This window comes from Vulpes vulpes, chromosome 10 (assembly GCF_048418805.1).
Source record: "Vulpes vulpes isolate BD-2025 chromosome 10, VulVul3, whole genome shotgun sequence".
Taxonomy (NCBI): Eukaryota; Metazoa; Chordata; class Mammalia; order Carnivora; family Canidae; genus Vulpes; species Vulpes vulpes.
The window spans coordinates 38403236-38428777 of NC_132789.1; the positions used below are offsets into that span (position 1 = coordinate 38403236).

The 25542-nt window shown below is 48.2% G+C and overlaps 2 protein-coding genes across 2 annotated transcripts; both read right to left on the reverse strand.

The window, feature by feature from the left end:
* Positions 1-7133: 7133 nt before the first annotated feature.
* On the reverse strand, positions 7134-12058 carry ZNF691 (zinc finger protein 691). The gene is made up of 3 exons (XM_025983718.2): positions 11952-12058; positions 9372-9486; positions 7134-8618 (listed from the first exon to the last, which is right to left on the reverse strand). The coding sequence occupies exon 3, from the start codon at positions 8607-8609 to the stop codon at positions 7755-7757; it is 855 nt and encodes a 284-aa protein (XP_025839503.1). The 5' UTR covers positions 8610-8618; positions 9372-9486; positions 11952-12058; the 3' UTR covers positions 7134-7754.
* A 1309-nt stretch (positions 12059-13367) lies between these two features.
* On the reverse strand, positions 13368-25253 carry ERMAP (erythroblast membrane associated protein (Scianna blood group)). Its single transcript, XM_025983655.2, has 10 exons — positions 25169-25253; positions 24612-24950; positions 22198-22314; positions 21617-21649; positions 20498-20530; positions 18701-18721; positions 17857-17877; positions 17733-17759; positions 17612-17638; positions 13368-16005 (listed from the first exon to the last, which is right to left on the reverse strand). The coding sequence occupies exons 1-10, from the start codon at positions 25251-25253 to the stop codon at positions 15281-15283; spliced, it is 1428 nt and encodes a 475-aa protein (XP_025839440.1). The 3' UTR covers positions 13368-15280.
* Between the last annotated feature and the right edge of the window lie 289 nt (positions 25254-25542).

Here is a 25542-nt window from a genome sequence, read left to right on the forward strand (position 1 = left end):
GATTCATCATACTTAGAGTCTATTGAGTGTCTTGAAATTGTATGTCCTTGGTCATTATTTCTTTAATTAAGCACTCTGCCCCTTCTCTCTCTTTTCTCCTTTTAGAACTTTGATAATGCATACATTAGGTGGCTTTATGATATCCTATAAATCCCTTAGGCTTTCTTCACTTTTCTTCATTCTTTTCTGTTTTTGTTCCTTTGACTCAACAATCTCAAATAACTGGTCTTTGAGTTCACTGATTCTTTCTTGTTTGATCAAGTACGTTGTCGAACCACTCTAATGAAGTTTTCAGCTCAGCTATTGTATTCTTCAGCTCTGGAATTTCCACTTGGTTCTTTTTTTATTGTTTATTTTTTTTTAATATTTTATTTATTTATTCATGAGAAACACGGGGGGGAGGGGCAAAGACACAGGCAGAGGGAGAAGCAGGCTCCATACAGGGAGCCTGAGGTGGGACTCGATCCCTGGTCTCCAGGATCAGGCCCTGGGCTGAAGGCAGCACTAAACTGCTGAGCTACCCGGGCTGCCCTGGTTCTTTTTTTTTTTTTTTTTTTTTTTAATCAATTTATTTGTGAGGGAGTGAGCAAGCAGAAGCGGGAGGGTCGGGTGCGAAGAGGAGCAGAGAGAGAGAAAAAATCCCAAGCAGACTCCATGTTCAGCACAAAGCCCCATGCAGGGCTAGATCTCACAACCTTGAGATCAAGATCAGAGCCGAAAACAAGAGTCAGACGCTTAACTGACTGAGCCACCTAGGTGTCCCTGTTTGGTTCTTTTTTATAGTTTCTCTTTCTTGATATTCTCATTTTGTTCATGTATTATTTTCCTGATTTTTTTACAGACTGGCTTAAGGCAGGGGAAATCCTTTAATAATCAGCCGGGCTAGAGATTCTGGGACTTCTGAAAACCTTTTGGGTGGATGCAATTTCTCTGAACTTATGCTCTAATTTCCCAATTAGAGAAGTTGGCTAGTTTTTGTTTTGTTTTGTTTTGTTTTGTTTTGTTTTGTTTTGTTTTGTTTTTTTCCAGGAGCTCATATATCTCTTCCTCCCTCTGGTGTCTATCTGTGGTACTGCAGGTTCTCTGGTGTTCCAGCACAAAGCCACCCCCACTCAGTGACATCCAGAAGTTTATGTTGTGCTCAAAGACATCCAAAGTACTTTACACTCAATGGCATCCAAAGTATTTTGGTTCCCCATCAGTACCCCAAATCAGGTAAGACAGAAACCAGTTCCTTGGGCAGCCCTCTAAAAATCCAGAACGTTGGGTACATGTTCCACTCTTCCCCCTGCCTTTCTTACCACTGCCCTTGCTCTCTCTGGAAGAATTATCTGAGCTAAGCTTTGCTAGCTGTCGGTTTCTGGAGTTCTCACAAAAGTATTTTGGTCCATGTTTTGTTGTTGTCACTGTCTCTGTTGGGCAGGGAAGGCTGGGACTTCCTACTCCACCATCTTGGTGACATCACTGCTTTGTCTCTTTCTTATAATGTAATATTTCATTGAATCTAAACTCTCATCAATTATTGAACATATTCCAATTTTGGAAATGTTAAAATGTGGGAGCAGGGAGGATGACCAATGGCATTAGTAAGATACCATCTGTAGTAAGATGTGCCAGTCTTGTTATGGTAGAAACTCACCTCTAAGTATTAGTTAGGGTGAAAGGTTAAGATGCTGTAAAAAAAAAAAAAAAGAAAAAAAAAAAGAAAAGATACCCAACAAAGCAATGGTTTGGAATACAGGAAAATCTGTTTCTCTCTCATTAATACTTGTGAAGCATTCAGGCAGGTGAGTGGTATAGCGCTGCTACATGCTAAGTTCAAGAACCCACTTCCTTTGATCCCATTGCCCTGCCACCCACTAGGATGCAACATCTAGGACACAATTATACTAAAAATTATTTGTCATTTACCTGAAATTCAAGTTTAATTGGGTGTCCTATGTTTTATCAGGCAAATTGGCACTAGGGCACTAGATAGTCTGCAACTATGAAAGCTGGGTTCCCACAGGTTACAACTAGTGAAAGGGGGGAAGAAAATGAGGTGAAGACATGCCTGCTTTCCTGAAGTCTAGGCCCTGAAATGTCACATACCATTTCTGCTCATTTTCCAATGACAAGAACTTAAGTTATGCGACTATACCTAACTGCAAAGGAGGCTAGGAAATGTTGGCTAGTTCAGTGCTCCAACAAAATGAGCAAACAGATTTTGGAGGATGACCAGCAGTGTTCATCATAAGAAGCTCTTGGGTTGATCTTCTATGTGCTTTATATCTTCTTTCCTTATCTGTATTTTTGCTCTACATTGTAGGGGCTTTTCTTTTTTTTTTTTTTAATTTTTATTTATTTATGATAGTCACACAGAGAGAGAGAGAGAGGCAGAGACATAGGCAGAGGGAGAAGCAGGCTCCATGCACCGGGAGCCTGACGTGGGATTCGATCCCGGGTCTCCAGGATCGCGCCCTGGGCCAAAGGCAAGCGCCAAACCACTGCGCCACCCAGGGATCCCTGTAGGGGCTTTTCTTGATACTTCTCTTCCAACTGGTCTCTTGAATTATCTGATTTGAGCTGTCATATGTTTAATTTCCAAAAGCTATTTCCTATTTTCCAATCGTTTCTTTTCGCTAGCCACCTTTCTTGTTTTATGGAGGTAGTATCTTCCCAGATCTTCCCGAGGATATAATTGGAATTTTTAAAGATTCTGCTGCTCCATTACAACTTTCTATTGTCTGGAGTCACTTAATCCATTTACCTTGTCCCTCCCTTTCATGCTTCTAGCTGTCTTCTTAACTTTGGTGCTCCTCATTGCTTGTTTGTGGCATAACAGAGACCAAGTTGATTAATCCCAGTAATTGAGTTGGTTCTCTCTGTTGCTGTGTGTTTCCCCTGTTGCTGTGTTTCCCCGAGAGGCCATCCTCTTGAATAGGAAAGATGGGTAGGGTCTTCTGGAAGGCTTTTCTGCAGTGTGAGTGGATGGGTCATTGCTGAAGGATGAGGTGGGGAGAGGGTTTGTAAAAGTCACAATGACAAAAGCTTTATTCTGGGATATTAATACTATATTAAACACACCAGATTTCTCCTAGAGATTTATTGGATTTCTATAGAATGAGCCTTCTGGGGTCCAGCTGTGTGTGGTTCATTTTTGTCTGGAGGGAAGTGTCAGTTACTCTCTACTCTGGAGGCAAGAGGGAGGTGATGGGTGCAGCTGCACAGACCTTCTACAAACTCTATAGCTTTTAGACCCGCTTTTCATGTCTGTCATCAGTACCTGCCAACCATGAACTCAGAGTCTTTCTGTGGTTTTGCCATGAAGACAGGCTCTCACTTCCATGGCCTGAATTCTGGGCTGTGGCTTACTCCACTCTGCTGAGTCATCAATGCGTATCATCTACTTTTAGAAGTAAATGACTTTTTGTTGAAGTCTCTGCACCTGCCACTCTTCTTCCCTGCCATTCTCTTTGCTGTTATGTTTTGATTCCTTTTATGTTATCTTAGTGGAGTCTCAGAAGGAACGGGAAACAATCACTTTTTGCTCAGATTAGAGTTCTTGAACCTTTAATGTGCTTACAAACTTTGTGAATCTCCAAGGGTATTTATTGGTTTATTTTTGCAACTGCTTTATGGGGTAGGTGTATGTTGTTAAATGGTGAGGCCTTTGTTCTGCTGAGCTCCTTGATGTGTTTGTATATGCAAATTGGCAACAAGGGCTGAGGAAAGCCAAACAGCTTTTTATAATAGAGCAAAAGATGGGGCGCCTGGGTGGCTCAGTAGAGTAAGCATCTACCTCTTGGTTTCTGCTCAGGTCATGATCTCAGGGTCCTGAGATCAAGCTCCATGTCAGTTTAAAGCACCGAGGCTGCTTGAGATTTTTTCCCCTCCTCCCCCTCTGTTCCTTCCCCTGCTCAAGCTCTCTCTCTCTCTCATAAATAAATAAATAAATAAATAAATAAATAAATAAATAAATAAATAAAATCTTTATAATAGAGTAAAAGAATCTGCAATTTCCAGAGCATTTGGGAGAGGATAAGGGTAGCAATGGGAGGGAAGAGAGGAAGCTAGGGACACGCCATGATGGGAGCCCCTCCCCAAGACTGCCAATCTCTCAAAGGGATTCTAAACTTACAGAAGGCTTGGAGTGGCAAAATTTCTTGGGGAAGCCAGTGAAGGTGCTTAGTTCTGTGACAGGGCTGACAGGGACAAAACAGAGGCTTGTACAGTCCATGGGAACCTCAGACAAGAAGAGACCATGAGAGCATGAATCTCAGGAATCACAGAAATTGTGTGGAGGGCCTGAGCTTTCCCATTCTGTGGAACTGGTAAGGCTCTGAGGCAATCATACAGAACTCTCTGTAGATCAAAAGGGCCCCAACCCTCTTTAGTTCACCCTCCACACTAGCCTGAATGATCATGCCATTCCCCCACTTGAAAATTCTGTCCCTACAGTCCCAAATTCTTTATCCTGGTATCCAACACCCTTCAGAATCTGGTCCCTGACTGCCTTACTGGCTTCATCTCCTCCTCACATAGGACACTCTGATTTTTTTTTTTTTTTTAAGGACACTGATTATGTCAAACGTTTCACTGTTCCTTAAAACACCAAGCTTTCCCTTCCATCTGAAATGACCTTCCTCTTCTTTGCCTAGTAAACACCTACTCACTCAAGACCAGACTTGATCATTTCACCTTCTCTCCCTTCAAAGAGTTACCCATTCCCATCTCATTCTCCCAACACCTTGTTCTGAGGAGTTTCCCTTCCTCTGAGTTCCCAGCAGGGAGGGCTGTCTTATTCCATTTTGGACCTCAATGTTCAGTACAGGCCAGTTTAAGGCCCTCCCTGGGCTCCTAGAGCACCGTAGGTATAACCATAATGATATCCATCTGTAACTCTGGGTTTATGTGCCAATATCCTGCACTCAGGGAATGAAAGAGCAAATAGGGAAGTTAACAAAAAAGGAAGTCAGAGAGTAATAAATAAGTGGACTAGTCAGGACTCAAGTCTGGACCAAAACAAACCCTAGCCTATGAACTTAGTCAAGAAGGGGCAAGTAAGATTGGCCAGCAAGTCATGTCCCAAGATCAAAGCAAGTGCTGAGTACATTGGTTCTGGGTCTTACTGGCAGCAGAGACTCCCAGAAAGCCACAGCAATTGTCGCTAAGGCTCTAGGTCTGGAAAGATGATATCAAGCTCCCTAGGCAGGGGACCAGTAGACCTAACTTGGTAGTGGGTAAAATGAAGAGCTTGGTCTCAGAATCCCACATACCTGATTTGAATCCCAGCTTAGCCATTAGATCAGGTCATTTAACCTCTCAGATTTGTCTTATCTCAAAAATGGGGATACTACTACCTTACAGGACACTTAGGGAGATCAGAGATAAGAGGTCCAGGAGAACTGATGCTTGGTGGTGTTTGAGGGCAACTTTAATTATTAGGGAGGACGCCAATTCACACACACAAGTTTGGGTGGCTATATGTTTAAGATATCTTGTATGCAGATTTTCAAGGAGCAGGAAAATGTGTATGTAATAAAAGTGCTTTGTAGACTACAAAACATTAATTCAAAGGGGTACACACATCCCTATGTTTATAGCAGCATTATTTACAACAACCAAATTATGGAAACAGCCATGTGTCCTTCAATTGACGAATGGATAATGATGTGGTATATATTCTAAGTGGAATATTACTCAGCCATAAAAAGAATGAAATCTTGCCACATGCAACAACATGGATAGAGCTAGAAAGTCTTATGCTGAGTGTAGTAAGTCAGTTGGAGAAAAAACAAATACTATATGATTTCACTCATATGTGGAATTTAAGAAACAAAACAAATGAGCAAAAGGGAGAGACAAGAGAGAAAGCAAGAAACAGACTCTTAACTATAGACAACAAACTGATGGTTACCAGAAGGGAGATGGGTGAAACAGGTGATGGGGATTAAGGACTGGACTTGTGATGAGTGCTGGGTGATTAAAATAAAAACTTTAAAAAAATCCTTTGTAAACTATAGTGTCCTACAAATGTCGGGGAGTCGTCTGGGAAGTCTTTTATAGTTGGAAAAAATACAGGCTTTGGGTTTAGGCAGAAATAGGTTCAGTCCTTGCCGTTTACTTGCCATGTAATCTCGGGCAAATCACTTTGTCAGCCTGTCTCTCCAGCTGTCATAGGTGGGTAACTCTTACTTCCCAGGGTTATATGAGAATTCAACAAGATAATGAGTATAAAGCTCCTAGCACATCCCTTCCTGGGTGGGTAGCAGGATCCCATGTGACAGGTCAGGTTATGTATGGGTGGTGCCAGAATCAGATTCCAGCTATTAGCTCCAATGAAGAGGACCCCCCACTCTGGAAGAGCAGGACCTGATTGGCAAGAGATGTAGAGAGGGGTCTTCTGTATTTGTTGGGAGGAAATCTGGGGGAACATTAATCTGCCATGGAGAAAACAGTTGATATCTGCCACGTGGAGCCAGGCCTACACCAGAACGGCAGGAAGTTGACAGTCCCTGCCAGGCTATCCCAGGCCTGGGAACTAAACTACTGCCACTAAAGACAAAGACTCCCATTATGAGTTCCCAGCCCTCACCCCCTTCTCCCCGACACTGTCATTTTTCCTAAGCATAAGTAAGCATCAATCAAGAATCTAAAGGAGAAACGGTTCTAATACGTGGCAGTGACTTCCCACAGAGCAAATGGTCCAGGGCTGCATCAAGAGGCCACCCTAGCTCCCACTTCCAGGGATTCGCATGGTCCCAGGCCAGCCACACGTGGCCCCTCCTTCTGAAGCCACTAAGTGCAAGCAATGGAAAGAGCATCAGCTCAGAATCAAGGGAGGCCCAAGTGTGAACTCTGGCTGCCCCACACCCCTGCTGCGGGACTGCACTTCTCCTTCCTCGTGTCCTCGTCTTACTCCTGTGAGAGCTGCTGTGTCAGCTCATGGACACAAATGTGTGCTGTACAATCTACAGCAGAGGTGGGTGCTCAGTTACTGTGACCTCCTCCTCAAAGGCCCCACAGGCACAGCCTGCTGTCCTCCACTTTTCAGAGCAGTCACCCTGGGATCCAGCACCCTTCCAGAGGCTGCAGTGCCACCTGCTCCCCAGCGCCCACTTCCCTGATGCCCCAAATAAGTACACAGGTCCTTTTCATTGAAGGGTTTTACTGCTAATCACTCTGGAACAGATGCAGGTTGCAGGGGGTGTAAGTCACAAACATGGCAGACTGTTAAGGTCCCTGGATCATGGCTCCCTGAGGGCTTCCCTTTCATTCCTAAGGCAGGACCAGACCTCTTCTCCAGGCCCAGGAGGCCCCTTGCATTGGGAAGGCTGCTCCTCCCAGCGCAGGTGGGGCCCAGCAGATGGGAGCCAACAGCCACCGCGATACTCCCTAAGCGGTTCATATTCGATCCGGAGGATCTTCAGACTGTGATGCCCACCCCACAGGTGCTTCCTCAAAGGCCAGGGGAGAGTTGCCCTAACGATAGGAACACGTGCTAAGCCTACCCTACTTCTCTTTCATCCCGAGATGAAGCCATGACTGGATCCTCCAAACTTTTCAAGACAAGACACTGGCCTGGAAAGAGGCAAGGATCTTTACTCGAGAGTCCCTTCTCAGGACTTCCTGGAGATCCTGGCTTCAGAGGCAACAGGAATCCATTCTCCAAAGTGAGATGAGGAGCTAGAGGTCAAGGGGGGCAGCAGCAGATCCTACAGATCTTCCGACACTAGGCTGGGCTCTCTCCCTCTCCTCTCCCTCATTGTCCTTCAGCTGGAGTCTTTCCCGGCCTGCTCTCCCAGGTGCGTTTTCTGGTGGCGGATGAGGTTTGAGCTCCGGGAGAAGTGTTTCCCACACAGAGTGCACCAGTAGGGCTTCTCCCCTCTGTGGGTCCTCTGGTGCGCTCCAAAGTTGGAGATGTCACTGAAGGTCCGCCCACACTCGGCGCATTCATAGGGCCTCTCGCCTGTGTGCGTGCGGTGGTGCACGCCGAAGCTGGAGCTGTTGCTGAAGCTCTTCCCGCACTCACAGCAGATGTAGGGCGCTGGCTCCAGGTGGGTCCGATGGTGCACCGCCAGTGTGGCACTCTGGCTGAAGCTCTTGCCACAGATGTCACAGCGGTACGGCCGCTTGCCCAGGTGGTCTTGCTGGTGGGTGGTGAGGTCCGAGCGTCGCCGAAAGCTCTCCTGACACTTGGGACATTTGTAGTGCTTCTCTTCCAAGTGGATCCGCTCGTGCCGGATGCGGTTGGAGCTTCTCGAGAAGCTCTTGCCACATTCAGAACACTTGTAAGGTTTCTCGCCGGTGTGGATCCGCTGGTGTGTTCTCAGGTTGGAGGTATTATTGAAGGTCTTGCCACACTGGGCACATATAAAGGGCTTCTCGTCGGTCTCGGGCCTCGGGTGAGCCCTGGGGCCCCCAGGCTCTCCAGCGGGGACAGTGACTTTCCGCCAGGGCTTTTTTGGATGGATCTCTTGCGGACCCTCTGACAGGCTCTGTTGCCCACGCTCTTTCTCCCCATCTGGGATCCGAAAACCCTCAGAGTCATCCACTCTCCAGGGCTTACCCCATTCCCCTTCGTCAGGCAGGTGCTGTTCTGGATCCTGCTCCTTCTCACTGCCCATTTCTGAACCCTGAAAATGAACACAAATGGCCAACACCTTTATTCCTGGGGTCAGGCTAGGCCACAGGGAATCTGTTCTGGTTGAAGGCGTGTACACCTTCCCCACAGAACCATCCATCAGAAATAGCCTCAATGAACTGGAGCACCTGGAGAGAATGCCTCGCATACAGTCACACACAGCACGCACTCTGACACGCTTATAGCCACAGACAGCCACACCCACCACATATAGAGACACAGCCCTCCCAAACACGGCCACGGCTACACACCCACACAAAATCACACACACACACACACACACACACACACATGCCACGTACAAAGACACACAGATGAACCACGTTCTCACACACACACAGCTACACATACACAGTCCCAACCTAGGCAAACATCGACAGATGCCAGCTGAGTTCCTACAGCCCAGGACAGGGAGAGGGGACGAAGTGCTGCCGCTGAGTGTGGTGTTTCCTCTGGGCCCTAGAGCAATGATGGCACCTCGGAAGGCACAGAGGGCCAGTGCAGAACCACTGGGGTGACAGGACCAAGGGATGAGGGGTGGAGGCACAAACTGTGACAGCTGATGGTAGAAACCAACAGACTTCCTTCAAGTCAGCAAGTATTTCTGGAACATGCAACAGCAGTAATGGAAGGAGCACTGGCTACATTCAGGGCCGGATCCCGATGGTGACACGCACAACAGAACCGTGCAGGCTATTCATGCCCTCCGAGCCCCAACTCCCGTCGCTCACACCATGATACCCACCTACGCTGCAGGGCTCTGTGTGCGTAGGAAATGCCTACAGTGTGTCGTGGCAGGTACGAGTAATTCAGCAAACGACAGCTGCTGTGACCACTGTGGAGGACACTCTGTCCTCACCCTGCAGAGATTACAAGAATGAAAAAGAGCCTTTACGTGATCTTGTTAGGAAAGAAAAAACTTTTTTAAAATTAAAACATGGTGTAAGACTCTATATAATCTCAAATGTGAAATAGACAGAGCCTCAAATCTCTCAGAGGAGGCCAGCAAATTTTTCCAGAAAGGGCCAGACAGTAAATATTTAGTAAATATTTGAGACCCTAGGATCTCTGCTGAAACTAGTCAGCTCTGTTGTCGTCTCAGAGGCAGCCGCAGGTAACATAGGAATAAAGGAATGAGGGTGGCTGTGTTCCAATAAAACTTTAAGACAAAGGGAGGTGAACTGTAGCCTACCCAACCCTGTTATTGAGTGTTTCTTGAAGAACCTAAAATAAGGAGAACCTGCCTCCTACTCCTAAAACATAAGTCCCACGAGGGACAGGATCTTTGTTTTCTAATGTAACCCAAATTCCTCAAGCAGTGACGGTCACATATTGTAGATCTTCACTAAATATTTGTTGAACAAGTGAAGGCCAGGCCTGTCTCCAGCACCCATTTCATTCTTCTTTGTGTCTGTCTCACCCACTGTTTCTCAGGAATCATCTACCCACTTCTACCTTTATGACCCTGCAGAATCTTGGACTTGCCCTTAACAGTGATTTGCAATCATCTTTTAACATATCTGTTTCCAGGGGATCCCTGGGTGGCTCAGTGGTTTGGCACCTGCCTTCAGCCCGGAGCCTGATCCTGGAGTCCTGGGATCGAGTCCCACATCGGGCTCCCTGCATGGAGCCTGCTTCTCCCTCTGCCTGTGTCTCTGCCTCTCTGTGTCTCTCATGAATAAATAAATAAAATCTTTAAAAAAAAAATAACATATCTGTTTCCACTAGCAGTTTATAAGCAATTTGAGGGGAGAGACTGGGTCATTTTGGCCACCTCTCCCCAGCATGAGGCCCGGATATGATCTGAATTTGGGCCCCAGCCCCCTCTCTGCAGAGGGCTACAGGGTCCCCACCCACTCCGAATCCTGCTATTCTAAGAACCTACAATCTATACCAAGCTCTGGCTCAACTCAGGTCCGCATGCTGGATCAAAATAAGAGCAAGAAGATTTAGGATTATGGTTACTGCCCGCAGTTTATGGCCCAGTGCGGGGAAACAGGACACAAACTCCAGGAACTGGCATACAGTGTAGAAAGTTCTGGGGGGGGGGGGGTGTCAGGAACTGTGCCTTAGTCATCTTTGTACCCACTCATCAATGCTTCCCTCATTACCTGGCACGTTATACAGGAACCAATAATAATAACAATAAGTATTTTTGAAACTCATACTAGGTGCTAGGCCTGGGACTGAACACTGTATGCACATCACGTCATTTCGTTTTCATGACTTATTTTGGAGATGAGGAGACCGAGGCTCAGAGAAATTATGACTTGCCCCAGCGCACATAGCACGTGAGTGTCAGAACTAGGACCTGCGCCCCTGATGCCAAAGCCAGCGGCTTTAAGCAAGACACCAGTGATGGAGAGAGGAGGGAGGGAGATGGGAAGGGGGGGAAGGGAGTGGGGAGCCCCAGGCGGGGAGAAAAGGGAAGGAGGAAGGAGTAAGAACAGTGCCAAGGGAGTTCAGAGGACACCTGCCTCCCTCAAGAGATCGGGGATGAGCAGCTACATGGCAAAGGCAAAATCTGAGCTGGGACTTGCAGGATGGGTGAGCAAGATTGGGGCTCACAGGGATGGGGAGCCCCCTATCTACTGAGAGCATAGTGGCAGGTAAAGTACAGATGCACTTTCATGCCACATTTCAAAGCTTTGGGGAGAGAAGGGGCTTCTCCATGGGGCTTGTCCCTGGAGGCTCTAGGTTCCGGGGTACAGGGAGGATCGAGGGTGGAAGGGATTGGGAAGTGGAGAAGGGGCCAGGGCTAAGAAGTAAGAGCCAAGACCGGGCTGATGGCCACAGGTGCCGGGGGGCAAGGGCCTGGGTTACGGAGAAGGGGCCGCGCGGGAAAGTGGGTGAGGGGTGTTTAGGGTCAAGCGCGGGGCAGCGAACGGGCCCTGCGGAGGGCAGCTCGGGGCGGTGTGGGGGAGCCGCGCAGGGGTCAGAGCGCCCGAGGGGCGGTGGGGGGGGAGGCGCAGGCTGCGGTCAGAGGGTCAGGGCCCCGCCCCAGGGGTGGGCGGCGAAGGGCGGGGCGGGGCCCGCGCCCCAAGCCCGGGCGGGGCCGCGGGGCCTGCGGAAGGGGCTGGGGCAGGCGCCCGGCCGCGCGGCGGGGGCGGCGGCGGCGGGGGCGGCGGCGGGGGCGGGGGGCGGCGGCGGGGGCGGGGGTCGGGGCGACCGGACCGCCGAGCCCACCTGCCCCCCGCCCGGCCGAGGGAGCAAAGCCACAGCCTCTGACTCCCCGGGAGGAGGGAGGGGACGGTGCTCAGAGTTCCCCGCGAAGCCGCGTCCGCCTCCCCCGCTCCCCGCGACCGCGGCCCCAACCCGGACCCACCTCGGTCCCGCCGCTCGGTCAGGGACAGCGCCGCCTCGGTGGGCCGGGGGAGGAGCCGGAGCCGGAACCCGGCGAAGACCCGCCCTGCCCCTCCAGGATTGGGTCCCGAGGAGGACCCTTCCCTCCCATTGGCTGTACCGGCTGCCACCGCGCGGGAAACCCAGGCGGGACCGCCAATAAGCTTTGGTCTCGGGCAAGGCCTGCTGGGAGTTGTAGTCCTGAGGCAGAGCGTAGATTCGGAGAAGGAATTTGCGAAGTTTAGAACCGAGCGGCTGAGGCTGAGTTCCCGTCCGGGGCTTTGGGTCTCCTTCTACGCGTTGGAAGCCCGACGTGCGGGGCCCGCGGTTCTGGGAAGTAGCAGAATCCGCAGAGCTAAGCTGTGTGACCTCCAAGGGCTCATGAACTGTTTGTTCTCTACTTGGAGCTGGTGACACTTGACGGTCCGGTAGACAGACGCCCCCGGAAGCCTCGCGCTTTGCTGGAGGTTTAGAATGCAAAGTCAAAGGCTTGCAGACCTAGAAGGGAGATTAAGGATCAGCCAACACCCCCCCACCCCCCAAAAAAATCAGCTAACCCAAGCTGCTTGTCGGAGAAGCTCAACGTCCCCTGTCCGAGGAGCTGCCTCTTGGGTCTCCCAAACACTCCTGCACAGGGACTTTTCCTGGTCCTACGTCCATAAACCTCATTGCCGCGCATCACACCGGCACTATAAGGCTTCTAAGGTGTAGCCAGAAGTCTAATAGCATATCCTCCTATATGCATGGTATTTCAGTGCAAAGAGCAAAGAATACTGTCTTCAGAGCTAGCTAAACTAGATTTATAATCCCAGTTCTACTGCCTGTTTGGAGCACGATTTTGCTCCCCTATAAAATCCCCCATTAAAAAAGGGTAGAATTGTTGTAAGGATTAAATGAGTTAAAGCTTCTGCTTCCACAAATATCCGTTCTCTTTCCTGCTGGTGCAGCCAGTGTGAACGATGGGAATTGGTTTTAAGATTCGGCAATTCGAGAAAGTATGTTTGAAACTATGAATGAGTGAAATATAAATCCCCCACGTATGCTATTGCTTATAAATTGATGTAAGTAAAAATACTGAGAAGGCAGGTCAGAAATAAAACTGTCGCTTTGTTTCTAACTGTGGTTAAAGCTTGCTTGGGTGGATTCAAGGCTGTTCAAAAACCAATCCCATGTTGAGTCCCGCCTTGGGCTACCTGCATGGAGCCTGCTTCTTCTTCTGCCTCTGTCTCTGCATCCCTCTCTCTCTCTCTCTCTCTCTCTCTCTCTGTGTGTGTGTGTGTCCCTCATGAATAAATAAATAAAATCTTAAAAAAAAAAAACTAATCCCATATGTGTTTTTCTATTACCAATGCAAAGCCTTTCCCCACAACTCCTCATTCATGATGAAAATGACATCATGCCAAACAACAAATGCCAAACTTTTATTTAAGAGCTGTACAAAAGCACACAAAAAATTTTACCCGCGCATTGTGATAGTTAAGGCTATATATCAGCTTGACCAGGCTACAGGGAGCCCAGACATTTGGTCAGATGTTATTCTGACTTTCTGTAAGGGTGTTTGGGGATGAGACTAACTTTTGAATTGGTAGAATAAGTAAAGCAGATTGCTCTCCCTAATGTGGGTGGGCTCCAACCAACCAGCAGAAGGCCTGAATAGACCCAAAAAGCAACCCTTCCCTCTAGTATGAAAGAATTCTTCCTTCCTGACAGTCTTTAGCCTGGACATCAACTTTTTTTTCCTACCTTCAGACTCAAATGGAAATATTGATTCTTCCTGGGTATCAAGCCTGTCAGCCTTCAAACTGGAACTACACTATTGGCTCCTCTGCATCTCCAACTTGCTGACTAACCCTGCAGATCTTGGGACATGCTAGCCTCCATAATTGTGTGAGTCAATTCCTTATAATAAATCTCTTTGTACCTATAAATATAACAAATATATATTGCTCAGGAGGACTCTAACTATTATTACACGCATTAACAGAAAAGCCCTAACTTCTGACAGAAAGATCCAGTTTCCATTGGGTAGAACTGCATACTCATCAGCAAACTGATAGCTAGTACCTCCACAAAGAGGCCAGATTGCATACATGGAGTGACCTGAAAGTGAGTAGGCTTCAGGACGCCTGGGTGGTTCAGTGGTTCAGCGTCTGCCTTCGGCTCAGGTTGTGATTCTGGGGTCCTGGGATTGAGTCCCGCATGGGGTTCCCTGCAGGGAGCCTGCTTCTCCCTCTGCCTGTGTCTCTGCCTCTCTCCCTTTCTGTGTGTCTCTCATGAATAAATAAAATCTTTAAAAAAAAAAAGTGAGTAGGCTTCTTTCTGCAATCCACAGCAAAGAATTAAGGTTGCACTTTATCCTCACATGTGGGCTACCAACTTCCTATGTGAAATCAATACTCTCTGACCTAAGAGGCTGTTTGCCCCACAAGTAGTCAAGTTTTCCTGGATAATAGTCTTATGGAAAAAAACCCTCTACATTGCTGGTTAAACTGGACTTCTCTAAATCCCAGGAGGAGAGTCAAAAGGGACAGACAGACAGACAGACTCATCCATGGCTGTCTTTTCAAGGCCACACACAGCTGGGTTGCTATGTTTAAAGCTGTGTGCCCCAGCTCCCTGATCGTGCTCTTGAAGCCTGTCAAGATTGTGGCTATCACACTTAAAATCCCTGAACCTGGTTATTATCCATAGGTAAGTTAACTTTGAAAACATGTACTTTAGCTCTAGATGTCAGGAAACTTCATTGTAAACAAGCATCAGGGAAGTAGACCCGAATGGCACATTTTACCCCTCCAGCCTCCCCACCCCCATTATTCCAGAAGAAAGAAGGAAGAGCATGTGACCCCAAACATGTTTACTTTATAAAGCTGGATTTAGGAGCTAGAAGCCTGTACTGAGAAGAAGGCAAAAAAGCCATTCTGGAGGGGATAGGAGAGAAGTGGGGGGCTGGGCACCATAACTTCATGACTAAAAGGTCAAGTGCAGGATGAGGCACTTGAAGGTAAAGTTCTTCTAAACAGCTCCTCGAGTGCAGAACCCCTGTATCTTGGGGACGCTCATTCACCATCACCACCTAAACCTAATCTGATTGTTCATTTGGCTTTCAAAAATTCTTCCAGGGCAATGGGAACTTTAGGTCCCTTGAAAGACGGCAGAGCTTAGAACTGAGTCCTGGGTGAAAGGTGATTTGAATCAAAATCACAAAGTCCAGGTTTGGGGAGAGGAGCTGAGATGTTTCAGGTATTGGGCCAGCAGACTGAAATCCAGGGCAGGGCGCTGGACCATCAGGGGAGCAGGTAATGAGGTATAACCCTAAAAGGAAGGCACCTTGAGTCCCTGAAGGGCTGAGCCAAGGTCAGAGGGCCAGGGCAGGATCATATCCTCGGGTGGGAAAGGCTCTGGTGCCCGAGGGGGCAGTAAGGAAGGGTCCACCGTCATGGCCACATCTCCATTAGCATGGACTTTTTCTTCTGGCTTGGGGCCAGTCGGTGGCTCTGACTTCTGGAGTTCTGAGCAGATGATTAGAGGCGCTGTATTTTTCCCTCCATCGTGAAGGCAGGGCTCGAAGAAAGGGCGAAGGGGGCCAGAGAAAGTGTGGGTGAAAGTAAAGATGTGACATCTGTTGGTCACATCGTAGAAGGAAATGACACCTGCTTCATAGTCCAGGAAGATCCCCACACACCTTGGGGGTTCCTTCAGGCGCAGGGGGGTCTGCGGGGATGTGAGAGCTTCGTACGTGTTCTCACTACTCCGGCGGACTAGCCAGTGTCCATTGGCGGGGGTGGCAGTGACCTTCCCCTTCCTGCTCACGGAGTCACTACACACCCCCAGGGCCCATTTGGTCTTGTTTCCCACGTCCACCTCCCAGTAGTGACAGCCCGCCGTGAAGTACTCAGCGCCCAGGACACTGACGACAAAGTCAAATCTCTGGGGGCCGTCGGGCACAGGTTGCCTTTTATCTCCAAGCTTCACCCCTCTCCGGTCCTCAGATAGGATGAGTTTGGGATGTGCTGTGTCCGGGTCCAGGGTCACTGCCACTGCAGAGAGTCACTGACAGGTGAGGCTGGGGAAGGCAAGGTCTTAGGGGATCTTTGGGTAGCTCTGGAGGGAAAGATAATCTCTAGGTCTGTGACCACTGTCATTGGCCTGTTGGAGTTCATGGCTCCCCCTCTCCTACATGTACAGAGAAGACTGTCTGCCAGTCTCCCAGATCCACTGGCAGTCTATTAAGTTGAAAGAGGAAAAAAGTATTTCATCTGCCTCAATCCTGTCTCCGTCTTCGATGGTCCCAAGGAATCTAACATATGATAACAGACATAGGCTTTGACGTGAGACCCAGCAGCCAGCTAGGGTGTGTGAGTCCCAGCTCTGCCAACTTGCTGATTATGTGGCTTTGGCCTTGTTATATAGCTCCCACCTTCAGTTCCTTCCCATGTAAAATGGGAGTAGGGCTGTTATTCAGATTTGATGAGCTAATGCATGACATAGTGCCTAGTTCACACAGTGAGTGTGCAATGATCACTTTGGTTGTGAAAATCACTGCTTATAATTGCCATTTTAAATGATAATATAGAGAGAAGGATTCTTCTTTAAAATTGTGGATTATGAGGGTCGCAGTAAGTCTTCCCCCTTCCCCCAAGTACAGAACACAGGCTCTTTTTGGAGAGTAAACCCGTGACGTCTGTACTCAGGGCAGTGGGAGGAAGCCAGACCATGAGTGTCGGAAAGGTTTGTGAGCTCCTTGAATGCTAACCAAAGTGACCTGGTGTTCTCTCAACTGCCAACTCATTGATTCTATTGTACCTGCTTAAAGGAGGCCATGTGAACAGAAGGGGGATGAGTACAGGGGAAATTGATACAAAGCAGTGAAAATAGCAGGTCTCGTTAAAATAGCAGCCAAAATTTGCCGACTATTTAGGAATAAAACAAAAAGAGATGTGCAAATCTTTTAGAGTAAAACTACGAAACCTTTTTGTAGTCTGTGCTGTTGGAGCATCTGCCTCACCCATTCTCTTCTCGGAGAATCTTAATCACCACCAAGTCCCCCCCCCCCCCCCAAGAAAACTGATCTTCGGAAACAGAAGGACATGGCAGGTGTGTAGAGAGGGATAGGAGCACTGGCTGTGGGTTCAACTGTGGGATAGGAAAGACTTCCCAAACTTGAAAGCATGGGAGACACTACACAAGAAAAGATGAATAAACTTGACTACATAAAAATATAACTCCTGTGCATCCAAAAATACCATAAGGAAAGTAAAATGCAAATGCAAACCTTGGAAAAATAATTCATGAAAAACATGACAAAGAACTAATATACTTTATATAGAAAGAATCCTCACAAGTCAAAAAGTAGCCAGGACAGGACAGGAATAGACAAGTCACAAAGATGAAGTCCATATAAGCAGTAAACTTGAGATAAATCTCAAAGATCATAGAGAACCCATAAGAAGATCAAAAGTGTTCTAAAAGAGGGGAGATTTTCTAAATCTAAATGTGGCCCCCCCACATCAGAAAGATTTTTAAAAATTTTGATAAGCAGATAGATATATTTGCTTTTAAAAAGCTTTCAAGGATAGTTTGCATTCCACAGGACCAGAGCAATGGGCTCTCAGACATGTGGATGACCTGACTGGTATAACTCACCGAAGTGCAGCCGAGCCCTCCTCCAACCTGGAAGATGTAAAGGAGATGCTTGAATTAAAGGATAGAAAAATGGAGAACTCCTGGGGTGTGGGGGCCCAGGTGTGGGACAAGTGTACCTCACCTGAGTTGGCCGCAGATCTTTTCAACTCTATAAAAGAAAAAACAAGGGGATGAGCTATCACTGGAAATACAGAATCGACGGGAGATAATGTGATAGAGGAGTTAGAAGAGCATGGGACACTTACTCAGTTCACTCCGGAGTTTCTCTAAAGAATAAAAACAGTTGGACCAATCAGAACAAGGGCTTCTACGTGCCCAGAGCATTGCAGTCCCATCCCAACCACATCCCCACATCAGATCCTCAGTACCAGTACCCTGAGCTTCCTTCCCCATGACAGGGATGGCAAGAGCAGTGGCTCCCAGTGGGGGGCCAGGGCTCCCCAGAGACCCGACAGTCAACAAATTCCTCTGTCCCGCCATAACTTCCCCACAGACGGGGTCAATAACGCATCTTCTGCATATAGGTCATGACAACATAAATATTTGTAGATGTTGTGCAAGAAGAATAAAGTATAAGTTCATTTAAAACTATCACCTAAAAAATATAAAAAAAATCTGTCACCCAATTTCCACTTGATTTTCTTAAGTAATATTTTCTCAATGTAAAATAAATAGACATGTCACATTTTTGAAGATTTCTGGGTTATACAGAGGTTCCCATACGTGAAGTGGTGGGGAAACACTGCTCCACATATTCACTTTAATGAGGATTCATATGTTTCAGGTCCCATCTAAGGGAATGTCATGCCTCGGGAACGAATAGGGTCTTCCAGGAGGCTCCACCTAAGGGAGGTAAGCTCTTCCTGGTGGAACGTTTCCCATGTAGGGACCAGATAACAGTTGCATGGGAAAGAGGAACAGGGAATATCTGAGAAGAGAGGACTCTGGGGACCAATACACCCCCAACCTCCATGGCCTCAAGTACACTTGTTCCCTCCCCCCCCACCCCAAGAAGTGAAACCAAGACACTCATCCTAAAGCAAAGATGTCAGCAGAAGGTTTGTGCTATGGATGAGGAGCAGAACTTACTGAGGGCTTTATGGAGCCTTCCTAAAAAACACAACAGAAAAAGGCACGAGTGAATAGATGGGGCTGCTTTATCCCTGGGATACAGGAAGGCTCATCACTCCATCCCCCCATGGTGGAAGGGGGCGATGACCATCCTGTGGGCCCCGAAACCAGTCACATCTCTCAAAGCTCACACTGGAGAACCCCATGGCACTTGTGCCACCTTCCCAATGACCCAGGCTGCCCAGAACTTTGGTTTCTCCTTTCTCTTCCACCACCCCCCTTTCTGTCTGGCTCCTGCTCCTTTTCTATTGTCCATATAAGTGTTTCTGTATGTTTGTGACTGTGTGCACACGCATGTGTGCCCTGCAGCCCTTTGACAACCTACTGTTTATAGTAGCAATGGTGTAAAACTAGCTGAAGGCAGAGTATTGGCTTGTTGACACAGCTCTGTTATTCTCAACAGTAACTCCCCTGAAGTCCTACAGAGATATTGATACATTTGGAGGTCTCAGTTTTGGGGATACAAGCAGCAGGCTTCCAGGGAGTGCTGTGCTTGTGGCTTTTCTGGAGGGACCACTGGTCTATATTTTCTCCTAGCGCAGGCCCTGCCAGAAGAATTAAAGTTATGAATGAGTTATGAGTCCACTGGCAGGCCCTGTGCTATGGGCTGGGCATGCGTTAGGCATTGTGCACTCAGGCAGTGAAACCGAATATGATATGGCCCCTAAGGAGCTTATGGTTTATTTTCACTATTCTCATTACTAACAGCCTCCCGTTCTTATAATGAGGTGGCCACTGAATCCCCTCAACAAAGTGAGGTGCGTATAATTAGTATTGCCATTTTGTAGAGTGGTAGGCTGAGGCCCAGAGGGATATGGAAATTTGCCCGGGTCGTCCAGCTAGTAAGTGGCCTGGGAGGCAGGATTTCAACCCACGTCTGTCCGACTCGCAGCCAGATCCCAGCCCCACTATACCACACTTTTCCTTCTGCTCTTGGACAGAATGGCCATAGTGGCCCTGAGCTGTGCATGCCCATGCTCTCACCACTTTGGAGGAGATGTAAGCGAGGAGGAGAGGGAATGTGGAAATCAGGGTGTCCAGAGCCATTTCTGAGCCGGTGACCTGGCTTCCCAGCAAGACCTTCCAAGGGCAGAGCCCCTGTTATTTTTGTATCCTGGGTATGTCTAACTTTTACCCTCCGTGGCCCAGGGCAAACACTCAATTAATGAAGGTGAAATATGGGAGGGGGCAAGGGGTACAGGCTTTGCAATAAGAACTTTGTTTTTTAAGTTGTCTATTTTAATCCTGAAAACAATTAGGTGAGGGGACCATCCTCATTTCTCGGACAAGTAAAGTGCCAGTAAGTGGCAGACCCGTGATCTGAGCCTGGTGTCGCCGAACCAGTCACTTTCTCAAGAGCCTGTGACCCTCCCATCGTATCACACTGCCTCTCTTAAATGCAAAAATTGTGTGGATTTTTGAGATTCTCATATACCCTATATGACCATAATAATATCTTTTTAAATAGTAAGTAGACCTTCTTTTTAAGTGATTGGTAGAAAGGCTGATGAGGGGAACTCAGGACAATCCAGATCTATGAATGCTGACCAAGGGCATCTGCTCACCCTAGCCACCACCCTATAGCCCCTTGATGTTGGAAAGTAAATTCTAATATTAATGGAAGGTGTGTGTGTGTGTGTGTGTGTGTGTGTGTGTGTGTGTGTAAAGTATGTATGAGAAACTGTCAGCATTCATGTAGAAAGAATATATTCTTTGTTATTTGTTCCCTACTCTTTATTCTATACATATAATTACCTTTTTCTTTTGCGTGGTCTGAGAGAAGATTTTCTAGAGAAAGAAAAGTAAATGAGATTCTGTGCCATTATTGTGGGGGGTCCCCAACTCCTATTGAGTTCATCAGCTCTTGAAGCTCCCTATCTCCACCTCCACCTCTCTGACACAGGTCTTCACATGACCAAAGAAAGACCAAAATCCTTCATATGATCTACAAGGCCTCACCTGGCCTGACCCCTTCTATGTCCACAGACTAATCCTCTGTCACCTTTCCCCTCACTTCTGCACTGTGTTTCTCTTGCATTCTGTTCTTTCTGCCATGGAAGGTTTTCGGGTCCCTCTTTCTCCAAGCCTGCCCATCCTCCAGATCAAACATCACTTCCTCTGGGGACTCCTTTCCTGTCCCTCAAGTTTGGTTGGTTGGTTCCTCTTGGTTCTAGTCTTTTTTTTTTTTTAAGATTTAAAAAATTTATTTGAGAAAGAGAGAGACAGAGATAGTGAGAGACAGCATGAATGGGGAGGAGAGGGAGAAGCAGGCTCCCCGCCAAGCAGGGAGCCCCACATGGGGCTCGATCCCAGAACCCTGGGATCATGACCTGAGCTGAAGGCAGATGCTTATCTGACTGAGCCACCCAGGTGGCCCCTCCTGGTTCCAGTCTTTATGACCCTTAGAACTTCCTCTGGTGGCATTTGTGCACATTTATTTATGCACTTTCTTCACCCACGTATACTTCCCTGACTAGACTGAAAGCTCCCAGAAGGCAGACTGTGTCTACTTTGATTCGTCATTGTGACCCCAGCATCTAGTATAGTCTGGGAAGCTTAGTAGACAATTACTCATTGTTTGCTGAATGACTAAAAGCTTCGCCCGCCTCAGGTCTACATGACTCCAACAGAATAAGATCAAGCAATGAGTTCACATACAAAAATCACCAAATGTACTGGAAGGCAAGCTATGACATGTAAGAGTGTGAAAACTGGAAAGAACAAGTATAGATTCCCCCACCCGCACCCCTACCACCACCCCCACGGACAGCAGGTGTTGGAATTTTTAGGTACACAACTTAGATTAGTGGGTACTGGGAGCACAAAACAGCAAACACAGAAGTATCCCCCCTTCCCCCAGCTCAGGACACTTACCTACCTCCATCACCTGTTCATAGAGAAGTTTCTCTAAAAGACAGACAGAGAAAAGGATGTCAGCTCAGTTTAAGGAAGGGCTTTTTCTAATAGGCAGGACTGTCCAAAGATGGTTCAAGCTGCCTGAGTAGGACTGTGCTCCTTGTCGTTGTGGGAATGTGACTATTTGAAAGGATCAGAGGGTCTTTGAACCATTGGATGGGGGAAGGAGTGTTGGATTCTGTGACTTTCAGGGTCCTTTGCAACCCTGTGAGCCTGTGAAATTCTACCAAATGTATGGGGTTTTATCTAATGTATAAAATTGCATTTCTTAATTAATTATAAGGCTGGCATGATCAGTTATTTTCTAACTTATCAAAAGATAAGGATCCACAGCTCTGCCCAGGAGTTTTCTGCAGTTTCTCTGGTCCTTTCTGCATTGTGAGTCCCCAAGCATGGCTCTTACCAGTTTTCTCTCAGCCATTTTGCAGGGTCTCCAACCTACGGATAACGCATGTCCATGTCTACTTTCTCCTGGCCATTTCCTAGAGACATCTCAGTCCCACTTCCAGCCAGCTGGGACTTCCTTACCACTTAGTTACCTTTCGATCTTCTTTGCTTCCAGATGAGGTAAATGCCCATCATGATGAGAAGTCCCAGAACAGGCAGGATCACAGCAAGAGCCACTGCTGAGGAGGAGATCCTCCCTGGAGATGGGGCTAAAACAGAAATCACCAATGACCACCCTCAGAGAGACATCTGACAGCTTCTTCCATACCAAGGACCCCACTTCTGATGGTAGATGGTTCAAGCACATCCCAACTGTCTCCATCGAGTCTAGGGAAAAACCTCCAGCCAAGACTGGTGAGGGTCTTTGCTTCTCTCAATAACCCCAACCCTGGATGACCCAGGGATGACCTTAAAGTGAGAAGTTCATTTCTTAGGAGTGTATTTGATGGTCCTGCCTGAAGACAATGGATTAAACTCAGTTTTTTCATCCACAACCTTGTCCTACCCTATATGGAACCCTTATCTGGGGAGTCTGGAGGATAGGCCATGCTTCCTCAGGGGTCATCTCAGGTCTTCTCATGAGCACCCACCAGCCTCTCCATCAAGTCCTCACGCTGCTGTGAAACAATAGTCGTGACATCTTGGCCCTGAGCCCTACCAGCAGGGGCAGCACAATTTCTGTGGTGCTACAGCAGCAGACCTAAAGCCTAGGCAGGAAGAAAGGAGAAAGGAAGAAAAAAAAAAAAGAGCAGAAGAGGCTCTGTGACAAGTGGGGAAGGGTGTCAGCTGGATGCGAGACCTCACTCAACATGGTGTGACCCTGGGCAAGAGACTGAGCCTCCCCACGGCTCATTTATCATCTATAAAATAGAGATGATATAATCCCTGTCCCACTGGATTGTTGGGAGATTTAAAGAGATCAGACACGTAAAGCACTTAGCACTTAGTGACAGGCAGTGGCAGTAGTAAGAGAAGGAAGGGAGACAGAGAGAAAAAACAGAAGGAATTTGCAGAAGTCATGACTCCTTCTCACCTGGGACCCCAGGCCACAGTCTGTCTTTCTTGGCTCTAAAACCACTCTGCTCTGCCACCTGGCTCCATGTTTCGAGGGTCTTTAAAAGATTCATACCCCTTTGACCCTTAATTCTACCTCCAGAAACACATTCTAAGAGAAATATTAGAATCACATCCCAAAATAGGTGCAAAGATGTACTGCACCGCTCATTATAATAGGAGGAAAAATTGGAAACCATCCAGATGTCCAGAAATAGGGCTTTGATTAATTTTTATTATGCTATAACCACACAACAAAGTACTGTGAAGCCCTTAAAAATCATGTTGCAGAGAACTCTCTAAGGACATGGGCAGAAAATGCTCATGACATTGTAATTGAAGGGAGACAGACCCAGCTGAAGAACAAATACGCAAACAAACGTGCAAACACATATGCAAATACACGTGCTCTCAGAGATGCACACATCTGAGAAAGTCTTGAAAGAAATGTCCCAAAATGTTAGTGGTGGTTCTCTCTAATTTATGACATTATAGGCCAATTTTTGGTTTCTTTAAAATGTTCATTTTTTTCTTTTTTTTTTTTTGTTTTGTTCATTTTTTCAAGTTTTCTATCACAAACACGTGTTACTCTTAGAATTTAAAAAAAATTGGGCAGCCCGGGTGGCTCAGCAGTTTAGCACCGCCTTCAGCCCAGGGCGTGATCCTGGAGTCCCGGGATCGAGTCCCGGTATCGAGTCCCACATTGGGCTCCCTGCGTGGAGCCTGCTTCTCTCTCTGCCTGTGTCTCTGCCTCTCTCTCTCTCTCTCTCTCTCTCCCCTGTGTATTCTCATGAATAAATAAATAAAATATTTTTAAAAAAAGAATTTAAAAAAAATTGAAAATTTTTTATAAAGTTCCCATTAAAGGAGGTCTTTTCACCAGGGGCTTTCAGCCCATTTACTGCTGGGACTTTTACCTGCTATGACCATGGCTGTGGTCTTCTCTTGGCCAAGGGCCACGTTACGGAGGGAGCAGGACACATTCCCGACCGTGCTGTCCCTGACTCTGCTGGACACCGCTATCCGGAAGAGCCCGGCTTCCTGGGAATCAGCATCCCACACGAGTTGAAGCGCCCTGCCTTGAGGGTCTCTCCACTGGGCCAAAGGCTTCGGGAACCATCCCTCTGACCTGCACACCAGCTGGATCCAGCCAGCGTCGTAGCCCTTCACGTGGATGTAGGGGTCAGAGCCTAGAACTGGAGGGGGACGGGGAGCAGAGATGCCTGGCAGTGGGGAGCTGTCCCTGCCGGAGCCCCATCCCCCTTCCCACAGCTTGGGGGGTGCTGTTGGTGGCACTTGCACTCCCACCCTCTCCCCACCCCCAAGCTCCTCCCAACCAGGTGGGACAGTCTCTGGCTTCATCCTCAGGCCTTCGCAAATCCGCCCTAGGGCTAACTGCACCCCACGATTCAGACCTTGGGGGCACCTCGGTCCCCCTTTGGAAATGACTAACCTGCCACCTGCAGGGTCACGCTGCCGTCTCGAGTCACATTTCCGACCTGGACTTGGCATCGGTAGGGCCCTCGGTCCTCCAGCCGGACGTGATGGATCTCCAGGGTGATGCTCCCCTCCTGGGGGTCCCTGAGCAGCGCCGTCCGCCCCTTGAATTCGGGGGTCACGCCTTCCTCCTGGTCTCTCCCGTCCCGGAACACGTGCACGAGCTGGGAGCCGTCAGGGTGTGGGGACCGCAGCCACCTCACCATGGTGGGCACGGTGACCGGCCACAGGGCCAGCGGGCAGAGCAGCTGGGCCGTGCCCCCCAGCGGGGCCAGGTGCAGGTCGGCGGTGAGCCCTGTGCAGTGTGGACAAAAGAGGGACAAGGGTGTCTGCAAGGGAGGGACGGGCACAGGAGCTGGGGACGGATGACTGGGCTGTCCCCGCGCAGGGCAGGGCTGGGAAGAGGGCATTGGAAAGGACTGGGGGGAGAACAGGACTTGGCAAGAAATAAGGCCCCCTTGTTCTTGAGACTCCTGGTGTCCCAGGTGGGGAGAGAGGGCCACCATCTCCCACCTGACATGGTCGCCGGCAGCAGGAGGAACGCGAGGGCCAGGAGGCAGCCAGGCAGCCAGGAGCCAGAGGAACTTGCCATCTCCATCCGAGCTAGGAGGACAGACGCAGAGAGACACCAGAGAGGGCTGGTGAGCTTGATGTGGGAAGGGGGACAATATAAGGAGGTGGGGTGCCCATTCAGGCTGCATAGCCAGGGCTTGGACATCACGCAGTTTGCAGTGGGAATCCCAGCTCTGCTACTCATCTCCACGTAAACTTAGGACTCAACTTCTCTGGGTAGCCTGGTGACTGAGGCTCTGTTCCCCCATATTTATTTATTTATTTATTTATTTATTTATTTATTTATTTATGATAGTCACAGAGGGAGAGAGAGA